Source organism: Musca autumnalis, unplaced genomic scaffold (assembly GCF_047663935.1).
Source record: "Musca autumnalis isolate F117 unplaced genomic scaffold, ASM4766393v1 scaffold_4, whole genome shotgun sequence".
Lineage (NCBI taxonomy): Eukaryota > Metazoa > Arthropoda > Insecta > Diptera > Muscidae > Musca > Musca autumnalis.
Genome location: NW_027411977.1, coordinates 87,601,929 through 87,615,221, shown reverse-complemented (window position 1 = coordinate 87,615,221; position 13,293 = coordinate 87,601,929). Strand labels below are relative to the sequence as shown.

The window sequence follows — 13,293 nt, the reverse complement described above, 5'->3', positions numbered from 1 at the left end:
TTAGTGTCCTCCTTCATGTATTTGCTCGTAGGCTGTGCCTTTGTAGCAGCACTTTCGACCACAGATGAGAACACCCCGTAGTCAATTGTTTTGACCCGCGGGAAATGCTGATTCCCTGAGGCAGGTGATTACAAAAAATTGTTATAAACTTTTTGTCTCCTAGTATCAATCCCTGTCACCCTTGTCAGACAATTTATATTCCAATACTTGTTCAAAATTTGAATTTACTAACCCTCCTGCTAAATATTTATCACAAACTCAAATATGCTCCTTCTCTTTTTCCAATCGTTTAGTCTCTTTGGTGATTAGCTGAGTAATCTTTTCGGATCTATTTGTAAACACAAATGAACTGCTCTAATATAGAAAAAAAAAACGTGTGTAGGTGTGTTTGTCGAAATACTGTAGTCTGGACTCGTATTATTGCTACTTATATTCATACATATAGTGTATGTATGTAGCTTTTTAATCTTATCACACATTTTGTCGTTGCTCCTCCGTCTGCATGTTCGGTAATTGTTGGTGTTCATGTTCATGTATTGTTGTTACTCGCTCGATACATATTTGTATAGGTACTGATATTTCTGTTGTTGTGTTGTTTTGTTATTGGTGTTGTTATAGAAATAATTGATCGACTCTTTCCAAAGGGAACATGAAGAAGAAGCAGAACAAAATACTCCGTGAAATACAAACACCAACCGACGAACATCATTACTTGGCCAATTCATTTATAAGCGATTGTTGGTGTAGAAATTACTTTCAGTCGTACTAGATATTAACTATCAGCCAGACGGTGTTACGGATTAACGGAACGGAAGTCGAATACGGAATTCTAAACCAAAAAAAAAAAAAAACGCCAAATCATTAAACAAATTATAAATACAACAAAGAAAAATAATCCACAAGCTATTATTAAAATTGATATTAATCATACGCTCAGATAAATTGCCACAATTAAATTTAAAACAAACCAAAATAGAACAACAATCATAAATCACGCAAACGGTCTATAAAAACAGTGATTTTTCTTCTCAATTTGTTTATAAGTGCTGCTGCTGGCTGAAGAGAGTAGCCCAGAAGAAAAAAAAAACAACAACAAATCATAAAAATTAATAGGCAAAAATCACGCAAATTTTTTGTGCCTGCCTTAGTTATGGGAACTAAATATTATTGGCCAAGTATTTCTATTTCAAGTGTTATTTGAAAATCGCTATCAAAGACTAAAGAACAGAAATAAAAAAATAAATATTTATCTGTGAAATCCACTTCAGAACAACAAAAAACAACAGGAAATCCTTTTATATCACAAAAAGAGAAAAAAAAAACCCAATAACAATAACTCTGTCATATAAAAACACAAACAATACATATTTGAAAATATAACAACAACAAAAAACAGCAAAATAAGAATAACAATCAATATCTGATAATAACAATATCAATAAGCTGTGTTGCACCTGTTAGCTGATCTCTGGATATTTCTTTCTATTACCATTGCGGTCATCAACATATTCACCAAAATGAAGTTAGTGTAAGTTCCTAGCTGGTAATGTACAGAAAATATACATTTTTCCCTGCAATTTGCAAAGATATTGATCAAATAGATAATGATGGCGATTGTGTTTAACTAGTTGAGAGACGAATAAACGAACTTGAAACAAATTTCCTTTACCGACACTTTGCAGAAAAAAAATACAAAAAATGTCCTTTAAATCGTAAGTTTTCTAATGTAGCCGGCCCTCGGCCGGGGAGTTAAGACTCTTCTATGGACAGGAGCAAATTTCGGCTAAATTCTTCCATGTCTCGTGAAGTAGTATACATTTTCGCAACAAAAGAAATACATCGTTGGAATCGGCATGAAAAGCACTATCTGTAGTAAAATTTTCATAATTTTCTGCTGTTGGTAGTAAAGGAAATATAAGGGACGAACTTTTCTTCAGTGCAGTTCTTCCGCCTGAGGATTTTGATAATATTCTCCGCCAAATGTTCACCTTTTGACCTCCTACAAAGCAATAGGTCCGTGGTATGCGTCCTCTTTGTGGTACCTATGTAAAATAATTATATGTGCAAACTAATATTGTGATATTTATTGTCGAAAAGAAAATATATTTCCAATATTCTTTTTACATTGTAGTTAGTACTTACGATTGCTTTTAAAATATAATAGAAAATTGTGTTCTTATTAATTTCATATTAAAGAAAAATAATATATAAAAAATGTTCATAGAAAATATTTATATGTGCAATAACGAAAATTTTTAAAAAATGCATAATAATGAACAAAATTGTTGTACATTTAACATGATATTCTATTGCCCTTGTGGATTAGGACTTGTTGTAGCCTTCGTGTCATAGAACCGACTAGGTTTCTTAAGGTGTTAGTGGTGATATACTCCCATTCCGCCAATAATGCACATTTCAATTCTTTCAGCGTCGTGCACTCCGTTGACTTCGGGAAAACTTTGGCAGATAGTATGCCCCGAATGTCTTCAATGTGTTTGTGGCCATGAGTTACAGTTGGCCGCTCCAATAACGGCACATTTCATGCCTTTAAAAACTCCTTAGTAGGTCGAACAGGGTGATTCGGGGCAATATCCTGCTGGAAAGTCCTATTATATCAGCACAGTTCTCCAGCAAAATCTATTAAGTTGTTCTCATATGTTTCGGCATTTATTTTTGTCGGAACAAAACTTAAATTAGGCTTTCGTCCAGCTATGTTAAATTTAGAATTTTCACATCTGCCAGAATACAATTCTAAGGGCAGTTCTAAGGTGTAGTGTGAATGCCGTACTCGGAGACCATCCTTATCTCCCAAAACAAAAGAACGTCATCTGTCAAACACATATGACATGATGTATTAATACTTACCTAATCTTTGAAAACTGTTCTTCTCCACGATATTTTTGGTCGTCCCGGTCTTCTGCGGCCGTGCAGGTTCCAATCTAGGGTTGTATTAATGAGAAGTAAACTACAACCGATACGTCTGACTGTAAATTCAATTCTGATTTTATTGATATTAAATTAATCTTAAGAACTAAAGGCCTGCGTACATAAGCTGCCTTGCCTGATTGCCTTGCTTTCCTGCTTCATTTCTGACATAATAAAAATAAAAGAATAAAGAAGGCCGAGCAAATTTCGAACTGGGTTGCCCTTTTCTTTTTTATTCTTTTATCAGAAGCAAGCAAGGTAAGCAGGCCAGGCAGCTTATGTACTCACCCCTTAAAGGCCTGGGTACATAAGCTGCCTCGACTGCTTGCCTTGCTTCCCTGCTTAATTTCTGACATAATAAAAATAAAAGAATAAAGAAGGCCGAGCCAATTTCGTACTAGGTTGCCCTTTTCTTTTTATTCTTTTGTAAGGTATCCGTTGTTTTTTATTGTTAATCACATCTTCGTTACGTTTTTTTTGCAATCAAGCCCATCTTCTGTTGCTAGCTGCGCCAGACGTTTATCTTGTACTGCATGTCATATAGCTCATTTAGACTAGCCATAAATCCTCGACTGGATTTAATAAATCCAGTACAAATCTCATTGGATTTAGATATACATTTTGGAGGATTTAAATTAGAGATACGTATTACCAAGCAAAAATCGATCTTTGGATTCTTACTTAGAACTCAAGAATCGATCTTTTGATTCTTACTTAGAACCCAAAAATCGATCTTTCGATCCTTTTACTTAGAACTCACTTGGATAAAAGAATCGTTCGATCGAGATGACTCCTTAGTTGAAAATTTGAACGTTTTAGTGTACAATACTTCGCGTTTAACACTGCCGTACCGTTAGATTAACTTTGTTCATCAGTACAACAAATAATATAATATTGTTGTCTTGCTTTTACCATTGTAATCTGTATATTTCATTTTCGTGGTACATCAAAAAGTCAAAACAGAATTGATCTTTCGATTTCCACTGCAAGAATCGAAGAATCATAATAGAAAATCGATCTTTAGATTCTCTATGAAGTCAAAACTCGATTCCGATTTTTAGATTCTTCAAATCAAAGAATCGGGGAATCGATTACTCGAAAATCGACTTGCGTATCCCTAATTTAAATATGTAGCAGCAAAAATGTAAATATACTAAGATGTAGAGTTGGGCAATATAGTTCCTGGAGCGGATCGATCTTTCTAGTTCCTTTTGCCAAACGGAACTAGTTCCTTAATATAGTTCCATAGTTCCGAGAGCGATATAGTTCAATGCATCTTTCTCGTTCCACGCTCTTTTTAGCTCTGTTCCTTTACGTGCAAGAATCTTCAAGTTTTGCCACTTTTTACTCGAAAAGCGTTCCTTTACTTCTGACACAATACAATCCATATGTGAGCAGTTTACAACTTTTACTATTTTTGCCGGTTTTACCATTTTGGAAAGTAAAGGAACAGACCATTTATTTCCTTCATTCCAAATAGTTCCGGGACCGTTATAGTTCAATGCATCTTTCTCGTTCTTTTTATTTCCTTCATTCCAAATAGTTCCGAGAATGAAGTAGTTTAACGCATTTTTCTCTTTCTTTTTGTTTTCATTTTTTGGTGGATGAATCGACATAAAAATAAATAAATTGCAGCAATGTAACGAGGGTGTAATTTACATTTATTTAACAATGTGGCCGCATCTGAATGATGAAGGAACCAAACGTGAAAGATCGAAGAAAGAAAATGAATTATATAAATGAAAGGAATTATATGTACGGCTGGAACTATATGAACTAAAGGGCTGTTTACACCATCTATCAATGTCATATGAGCTGCCATTTCTTTCACCCATTCGACATTCTCTATGTTTGTCAAAATTGACGTCATCCATACAATTTTCAATTTGTGCGTTCATACCTGCAAGTGTTATTTTCGTATGACATAACCTAAAAATATAAAAACAGCTGTTTTTGTCATTATTTACATTTATTGTCGAGTTGCAATTTTGCGCAAATTTTAATTTTGGTTGAAGGAAACTGAATTGGTGTTTGGAGTTATAGAGGCATTCATGTTTTTGCCACCAAACAATCATTTCAAAGACTGCTTCTTTCGACCAATCTATCTAAAAATAACATTGTAAACGCCATTTTTTACTTTACTGAATATTTAAATATAAATACCTTTCCATTTTCTTTTTTAAAAGATTTTGTTTTTCATTTTTTGTTTGAGAATGTCAGAAAACAGCTGATAAATTTATGTTTACATACGAGAATGACGTATCAAATAGAGCGCTCCCTAAATGAAAAAATTACATATGAGTTGCCAAATCATTTTGATAGATGAAAATTTTCATAGTGGTTACACTATGTGTACAACATTCGCAGGTAGAAAATTTGGCATCTCATACGACATTGATAGATGGTGTAAACAACCCTTAAAGGAACTATATAAATGAAAGAGCCGGATATAGTTCCAATAGTTCCTTGTCCGGAATAGTTCCTTGGAACTAGTTCGTTCCGGAACTACACAACTCTACTAAGATGGGAAAACTGAATTGTTAACATTTGTCAATAGATGGAGTTAAGCTCTGTTGTTACGATATCATAACAACATTCTGTTAAGTAGTTAACCATTTCAGGCGTTTTTAACGGCCAAGTTCATATTTAATGAACTGGAAACTGCTATGAAATACAATCCTGAGTCCAACTTTTTGCTTTCCTACAATTAGTATAAGCCGAATTGCGCTTTAATGGGGTTTTTATCATTAACATACCCCTGTTGTTGGTAAAATGTTTATATACTTTGTTTCATAAACATTTGTGCATTATGCATCTTTCCCAGTCTTTACTGGCTGATTTTTGTTCACAGCACAAATACCAAGGTAGGTGCATCAGCGCATCTGATCGAATTTGAAACGTCAAAAGAATTTTGTGTAAATTGAATTCGTCTCAAAAAACATACGTCAAATTACAAATTCATTGTTTAATACTGAAAATGTTAGCACATTATGCTACTAATGCTAACTAGAGAGCAAATAAAGAATTCTTTTATTGCAATTTGCCCATCTAAAATAAATAAACGAATTATTTTATCGGTTAGACATCGTATGTATTACAAATTTAATTTTTCCGCCTTGTTTACAAATTTTTACCAGCTTGCAACCTTTTAGTATTTTCTAGCAACATGTTGCAAATAACAGAGTTGTATACGAGGATTTATGCCAGATTTAAAACAAATCCACTCAATACGAGGATTTATTTTTGTATGGGAAATCTGGTAGATTTTGGCTGGATTTAGCAAATAAAACCTGATAATGTGCTAAATCCGGCTAATGAAGTCATATCTAAATGGGCTATTAGTTTCTGACAGAAAACAAATATCTGCTTATTCAGCCAGATGTTCTGCTTCGCCTCTTCTTGGACACCTTTAGCGTTATCTCAACTAATACTATTGTAAAAAGAAAGGGTGACAATGTACAGCCTTGACGTATTTGATTAATTTGTTCGGTCGACAAAAAGAGGGTATAACTGGGACCACCATTCCACTGAATGCTCAATAATAACTCTTAAGCGCCCGCCACATACGATGCGTTGTGCGTTGCGTTACAACAACCACATGAAAAAAGTGTAAGTGAAGCCAAGTTTTTTGAAAAACAACAATATGGCTGACGCATTAAAGTTAAACATAATTTAACTGTTTTGGGACAACGCGTGTCCCAACGTGTCACTAAACGGACCGTATCTGCCGAGGGCTTTAGAGTGCGGCGGGGCCAGCCTGTCCGTCTCCAAATTTCTGCTCGATGTTATCTAGTCTCGGTGCTGGTACTCATGGTGCAAGGAATATGGTATACAATGATACCAATCATGGCACAATGTTCCATGATACCAACTAATGCCTTCATTTGCTGTCAAAATATGTTTTTAATTAAAAATAAATATCAAATATTTCTCTTTTATAAGGAATATCTGTGTACAACATGTTTATTGAAGCTTGTGGATATATCGCGCAACAGCAAATGAAGACTAAGGTCGATAATAGCAAATGAAGACTAAAGCCCTCGGCACATACGGTCCGTTTAGTGACACGTTGGGACACGCGTTGTCCCAAAAAAGTTAAATTATGTTTAACTTTAATGCGTCAGCCACATTGTTGTTTTTCAAAAAATTTGGCAGCACTTACACTTTTTTCATGTGGTTGTTGTAACGCAACGCTCAACGCACCGTATGTGCCGAGCGCTTAAGGCCTGAATTCGCCTTTTGGATCACCTTCTTAAATTCGCCTTGCTGGTACTTAAATGCACTGCATGGCAATGTCATTCCTCCCCAGTTTTCACTCGAACGAAGTTCGTCTTTTTTAGGTGTGAAAATGTGTAGCTGTATGATTCTGCACGTATCGAACAGATCGCCGCAGCTATTCTGTAGATACATACATATGTATGTGAATAAAAAGAGGCAGAAGGTCTGCTCGGTGTGAGTGGTTGTATGACACTACAATTTATTCACAATAATTCCACTTACATCCTTTGTAGTTTACAAAATATTTTTTAAGTCCCGGTCCACACTAGAGTGATTTCATTGAAAAAATTGCATGAAATTATGCGTCTCTAGATCGACCTCCATGGTAGAATAAAATCATAAAATTGCTGTAGTGGGGAATTCGATTTAAGAACACCTAATTTCATGAAATTTTTTAATGAAATTCACGCTAGTGTGGACCGGGACTAACCTTACTACAGTCTAGGAAATCTTATCTACTATTCAATAAGCTATAGAAACTAGTGCTAGATTGCTGTGACCACTTTCAAGGGGTTTGGACCTGCGTGCGTATGTTTCTTAGAGTTCACAAAATATTTATTAGTTATCAGCGTTGGCCCTTTTCTTCTTTATTCTTTTATTTTTATTATCTCTAAAGTCACACGTTGAAACGTTCATACGAAAGGAGCTCCTTCACCTCCGCTCTCTGCCAAATTTGGGAAAGTTTCGTATGAAAGTTTCAACGTGTGGCTTTAGAGTATGTCAGAAATGAAGCAAAGCAAGAAAGCTGAGCGGCGAGGCTTCTTATTTACCGAAGCCTTTAGACTGATACGATTATTTTCTCACCATTTGCTTTAGCACAACACGCCCCATCATATATGCGATGAAGAGGAGGAAAATACCTTTATAATTGTCAAAGTAATCTGTCAGCCGGTGTAATCAGATGATGCATACTCCTTATCAGCATGTCGCCCACAGTTTGTCTGGGGCCATCAGCTTCCCTTTCGTTTTTCCAACCTTCATAAAAGCATTCGTCATTATAATAGATTAGTACGTATGATCAGTGCAAATAATTCTATAAATGTTAAAATAGTTTCTATGCCATCCACCCACAGACACAACTTGTTAATTTTTGTTGCCATCATCATAGTAAAAAGTGATGGATTTCACATGGATGTGCAGAAGTGATTTACAAAAAAATCTAGCTCCCATCTGCTTGTTGCCAAGTTGTAAATACCATGGGGGCTATTCGCAATACTATTTTTACACACACACAAACATTAATGCTCGTGTAAATACGTGTATTAATAATTCAATTATGATTTATAACTGGTATAACTGGTATTAGGCGATAAACAGTAAAAACCTTAACTACTGAAAACAAAAACTATTTCTGTATACCAGCAGGAGATAAAATTAAAAATATAGGTTGTTTAGTCTGGCAGCAAATAAATATAATAACTACATAGAAATCCATATTGGATATAAAAGTTCAGCTACAACAGAATTTCTGTAGAACTTGTATAAGATAACATGAGCCATTGCGGTCCGGTGATATTCTATGGTGACTAAATGACTACAAATAAGCTGAAAAAATATGATATATTTTTAGAACTGTTGAGGTTAATTTAACCTCAATTTACCGCACATTTCTATTTTATCCACTGTAGATTAAACGGAATTTTGTGTCACGTTTACTAACAATGGGAGTTGGTTCAACTCTTAAATTGTTGCATTGCCGAGCGTTAAACTCAGAATTCTGGGTTTTCTCACTCTGTATCTGTGTCCAAAGAAAGCCACGTCATCATCAATTTCTCCATGATCCTAATTCCGATATCTTGAATATTCTTCCACGTTTTTTTTTCAAATTAAATGTAGATATAAACTTGGATTAGTAATATCTGAGTTTTGCGGTAAAGAAAATTGCGTTTTTGGGTTAGAGCGGGGAGGAAAAAGTAGAGAGGGGCTCTTTCCTCTCCGCTCTTTCCCAAAAACTCAATTTTCTTTACCGCAAATTTTGCGTGTGTGACTACTGAATTATTGACCTTACGAAATTCCTGATGAAGTTCAGCCCTAAACACATCCAACGTTTAAATAATGTTTTGTGTCATTTTTGGTAGAAGAATAAAGAAAAATTGAAAACTTGGCAGCACTTTGTCGTTTATGCACCTACCAGAAATGACACAAAACTTTACTCAAGCGTTGAATGTGTTTGAGGATTGCAAGATTTTCAGTGGTTTCCTATACATTCAGAAGTTTCAAAACTATTGAATTGCCGAAGGGTAAACATTACTTATTTGACTACCTCATCAAATGCATAAAATGCCTTTCTCGTCGCCTTTCCTTCTCCATGTGATTTTTTGGTATATCCCTTTTTCGGCTTCCTTGAAGATTGTAGACTAATACGCGGTTGTATACTTCTTCTGGTGTTTTTCAAAAGGTGTGACCAATCCAGCCAGCACATATTCTTCTACGGATTTCGATATTTATAGCTCTGTTCCTTTACGTGCAAGAATCTTCAAGTTTTGCCACTTTTTACTCGAAAAGCGTTCCTTTACTTTTGACACCATACAATTCATATGTGAGCAGTTTACAACTTTAGTTGTTCCGTGGATATGGAGTTTATTCTCATTTCTTTGGTCTTCGCCGTATTGATTGTAAGACCTACTCAAGATCTATTTAACAGGTCACGTAAGCAGCACAACAACAACTATATTTTGGCCGAAAATTCTTCAATATGTCAAAATGTTTGTTTACGTTTTCATACAATTTATTCACAATAACAAAATATTTGACAGATTGAAACCAATCAGCTGGCCGTTTTACGCCACCTTATAATTTCATCATGGACCTACTTTATTTGATTCTCTCACAAGATCATTGAATTTTTGCTGCATGTCGCAAAGCGATAATTAAACAGCTTATGTTTGGTTTACATTTACGAAATCCACTCGATTTCAACTGTCAATTCCATTGATTAAACGTCAAACGAAATCCAATGGATTTCAGATGAGTTTTCATTTGACGTATACGCAAAGGAATTGACAGTTGAGTTCGAGTGGATTTCGTAATGTAAACCAAGCATTAGTATAATGCTTTTACGTTCCATTTTCCAAATCGTAGTCCTTTAAAAAATAAAAAAAAAATTGATAGATAAAAGTTGTGTTCAGAACCTGCAAAATATTACTACTTGCAGTAATTTTCCCGTTTAGTGCTACAAATGCGTTCCTGTACTCCGAAATCTAGCAAGACTTGGACTTCTCTTTAAACAAAAATAGCGCTGAATAACAAACACCCCATTCTCCTGTTTTTTGATATACAATTTTGGCCTAGTAGAAACTAGCAGCAAGTATTTTCATTGGCATCTTATATGATAGCTGATACGTTGATTTTGACATTTATGCAATTTCCGTCATTTTTCCGTTCCCGAATTTTTTAAGAAATTTGTATGGGGAAGCAATTTTTGACAATTCGCTCTTTTTTCTAACATTACCATTAAAAAAGTACGGGAACACAATGAAAAATAGCATTGTTTACAAATTTTGATAATAAAAATTTTCGTTGCAGCAATTGACTATCTACCTTGTTTATTGTGATACGTGAAAAGTGTTGCAACTTTTGGTACTTTTTTAGACAAAAACAGGGTTGTATATCATGTGTACTGTAATTTTGATGTTGATTTCGCTGAAATCACGAAATGAGATGATTTCATTTTTGTATGCGAAATCATGATAAATTTAGCTTGATTCCGCGCGAAATCACGAAACGCCTTCGAAATCACGAAACGACGCCGAATGTAAACTAAACATTACTCTGTCACGGTGGTTAGAGTTAAACGCCGTTTGCACTAGAGTTTCTGCCGGGTTAACCTTATGAGGATTTATTTGACGTTTGCGCTATGGAAATGACATTTAAAACTATTGGGTTTATTAAATCCGGTTAAGTGCAAACGGGGTATTGACAGTTCTGTATGAGAGACTATACAATCGCTTCACTAATTCACAATACTCAATAATAAATTTCCCAAAGTTTTAATTTTGTAAGGTAAATCTCAAGGCCTACAGAAGGTCGGCCATTCAGAGTACTGTTAACAACATAATAGATTTTACATTATTGTGATTTTAGTTCCTTTGTATTTTAAATCACAATAATGTTTTTGGCATCAAACATAATAGTCAGCTGGGCTTATTGGCCGACCTTATGCTAGACCTTGATAAATCTATTTTAAAAATGTCTTTATTTTATCTATTAACACAACATGAATTAAAAATATGTTAATGCGATAACTTTATCGATCATGAGTTTAGACGAAACACTCAATGAATACGATGCCGCTTCGTTGATAAGAATTTCCCCAACTTTCTGGCAGGGCTAATCAAGTCAACTTTCATTAAAAAGTGAAATTGCCAAAAGGATTTTTGAACTTTTCTCACCCAAATGCAATTCAATGCCTAGCAAGCAAATCAATTTGTCATTATGATTGATGACCAAAAATGTTATCAAAATCAGAGAAAGAAAGCGGTAGAAAGTAGACGTACTCGTATATCACATTTGACACGAGTTTAATTTAAATTGAAAATATAGCCTTTTTATGTGTAATTACCATAATCATCATCAACATAAGACATTTGAATGAAATTTGTGACATTTATGAAATTTTAAGCTTTTGGAGAAGTGATAATATTGGACAACCATGCGATATTACTCTCCAAATAATACATATGTATGTAGATTTCTCATTCCCCCTTATCTTTATGGCCCCAAATATATACATAGGTATATTTGATATATATTCTCATTTTTGGCACGCTCTTTTTTAGCATTTTGTTCTCCTCATAAATACCACAGTCATGGTATCAAAAAATTTAATTTATAAGACAACATTTGGGAAAATAGCAAAGCGTCGGGCATACTAGAGTGTTATCTTTACGACATCGGTAGTTATTGGCTAAGTGTAGAATATGCCACCTTTGTTAATAGAAAAAAAGACATCACGTGAAGAATTCTATCGATGTGTTATTAATTTAATTTTTATAAAGGGATTTTCTTTATACTTGGAAGTTACACGTTTAGCCGATATACTGAACAGATAACTAGTTGACGACATTCACAACGTTTATCAATGATAAGACTTATTTCGCCAGCAGATGACCCACTCCTAATTGACACAGAGACCCATATTAACCCAAAAAGTCAAATGTTTCTGGCTTTAGAAGCAAGGATTTGTCAAGAAATCAGTTACTGATTAAATAAAATCGTCCGTTGTAGCTGGTTTCCCTGCCTAAGTCATTTTTGATAAAAAAATAAATAAAGAACGACCGAGCCAAATTGGAACTAGGTTGTGCTTTAACTTTCAGTTTTATACCTGAAATAACTTAAACAAAAAAGTGAGCGAGGCCTTTAATTGGGTAATAACCTAGACATACGGCAACGTTAATTTGCATTAAGATGTGCATTTAATATTAACCTGACATTTACAAAACAGCTGTTTGTTCGTAAACAACTGTTTTGTTGTTGTTTGCAATGTAAATTGTGTCTCAGAGCATGAATATCTCTCCTACATGAATATTGGTTTTTTTAGAGCATTGCCATATTGAAATACCTAAATTCAGTTTAAATTCCCTTCGATTTTGTGCATTAAGAATGTGGATAATACATGAATTAATTTGAATTAAGGCAGTTAATGCAAATTAACGCTGCCGTCTGTCTAGGGTATTAGGCACTTTAACTAAATTAGGTTTCCATTATACCCCTGTTACACTTAACCGGATTAACCCAGTGGGTTTGGGTTTCAAATGACAATTCCATAGCGCAAAAGTCAAATAAATCCTCATGAAGTGGGTTAAGCCGGCAAAAAACTCTAATGTAAATGCTTCAGAATGTGGATTTAATCAGTTTAAAGATGCAATAAAAATGCAAGTCATTACAAAATATCCCAGAGTAAATAAAGAATATTTTTCACGAATTTTTCTAATGGAACGGCTATTCTATTTAGAATGATTTTATTGAATATTTGTAGTGTGATTAGCAGTATCCCTCTTCAGTTGTCACTTTTTTTCTGTTCCTTATTAGTAACTTTCACTATAATTGATTCACTTTCCAGTCTTGTGGAATATTTATCTCTTCCCATAT

The 13,293-nt window shown here is 34.4% G+C and overlaps 1 protein-coding gene across 2 annotated transcripts in view; it reads left to right on the top strand.

Moving 5' to 3' along the window:
• Nucleotides 1-398: 398 nt before the first annotated feature.
• Galphaf (G protein alpha subunit f) overlaps nt 399-13,293 on the top strand; it is a 33,850-nt gene continuing 20,955 nt past the window's right edge. Inside the window, exon 1 of one of the 2 annotated variants that reach the window (XM_073987828.1) lies at nt 399-1,522. In XM_073987828.1, coding sequence (XP_073843929.1) covers nt 1,518-1,522 — 5 coding nt within the window. In that variant the 5' untranslated portion in view covers nt 399-1,517. Of the gene's footprint in view, nt 1,529-13,293 lie in introns of both variants that reach the window. The other variant, XM_073987827.1, reaches the window with a different exon arrangement.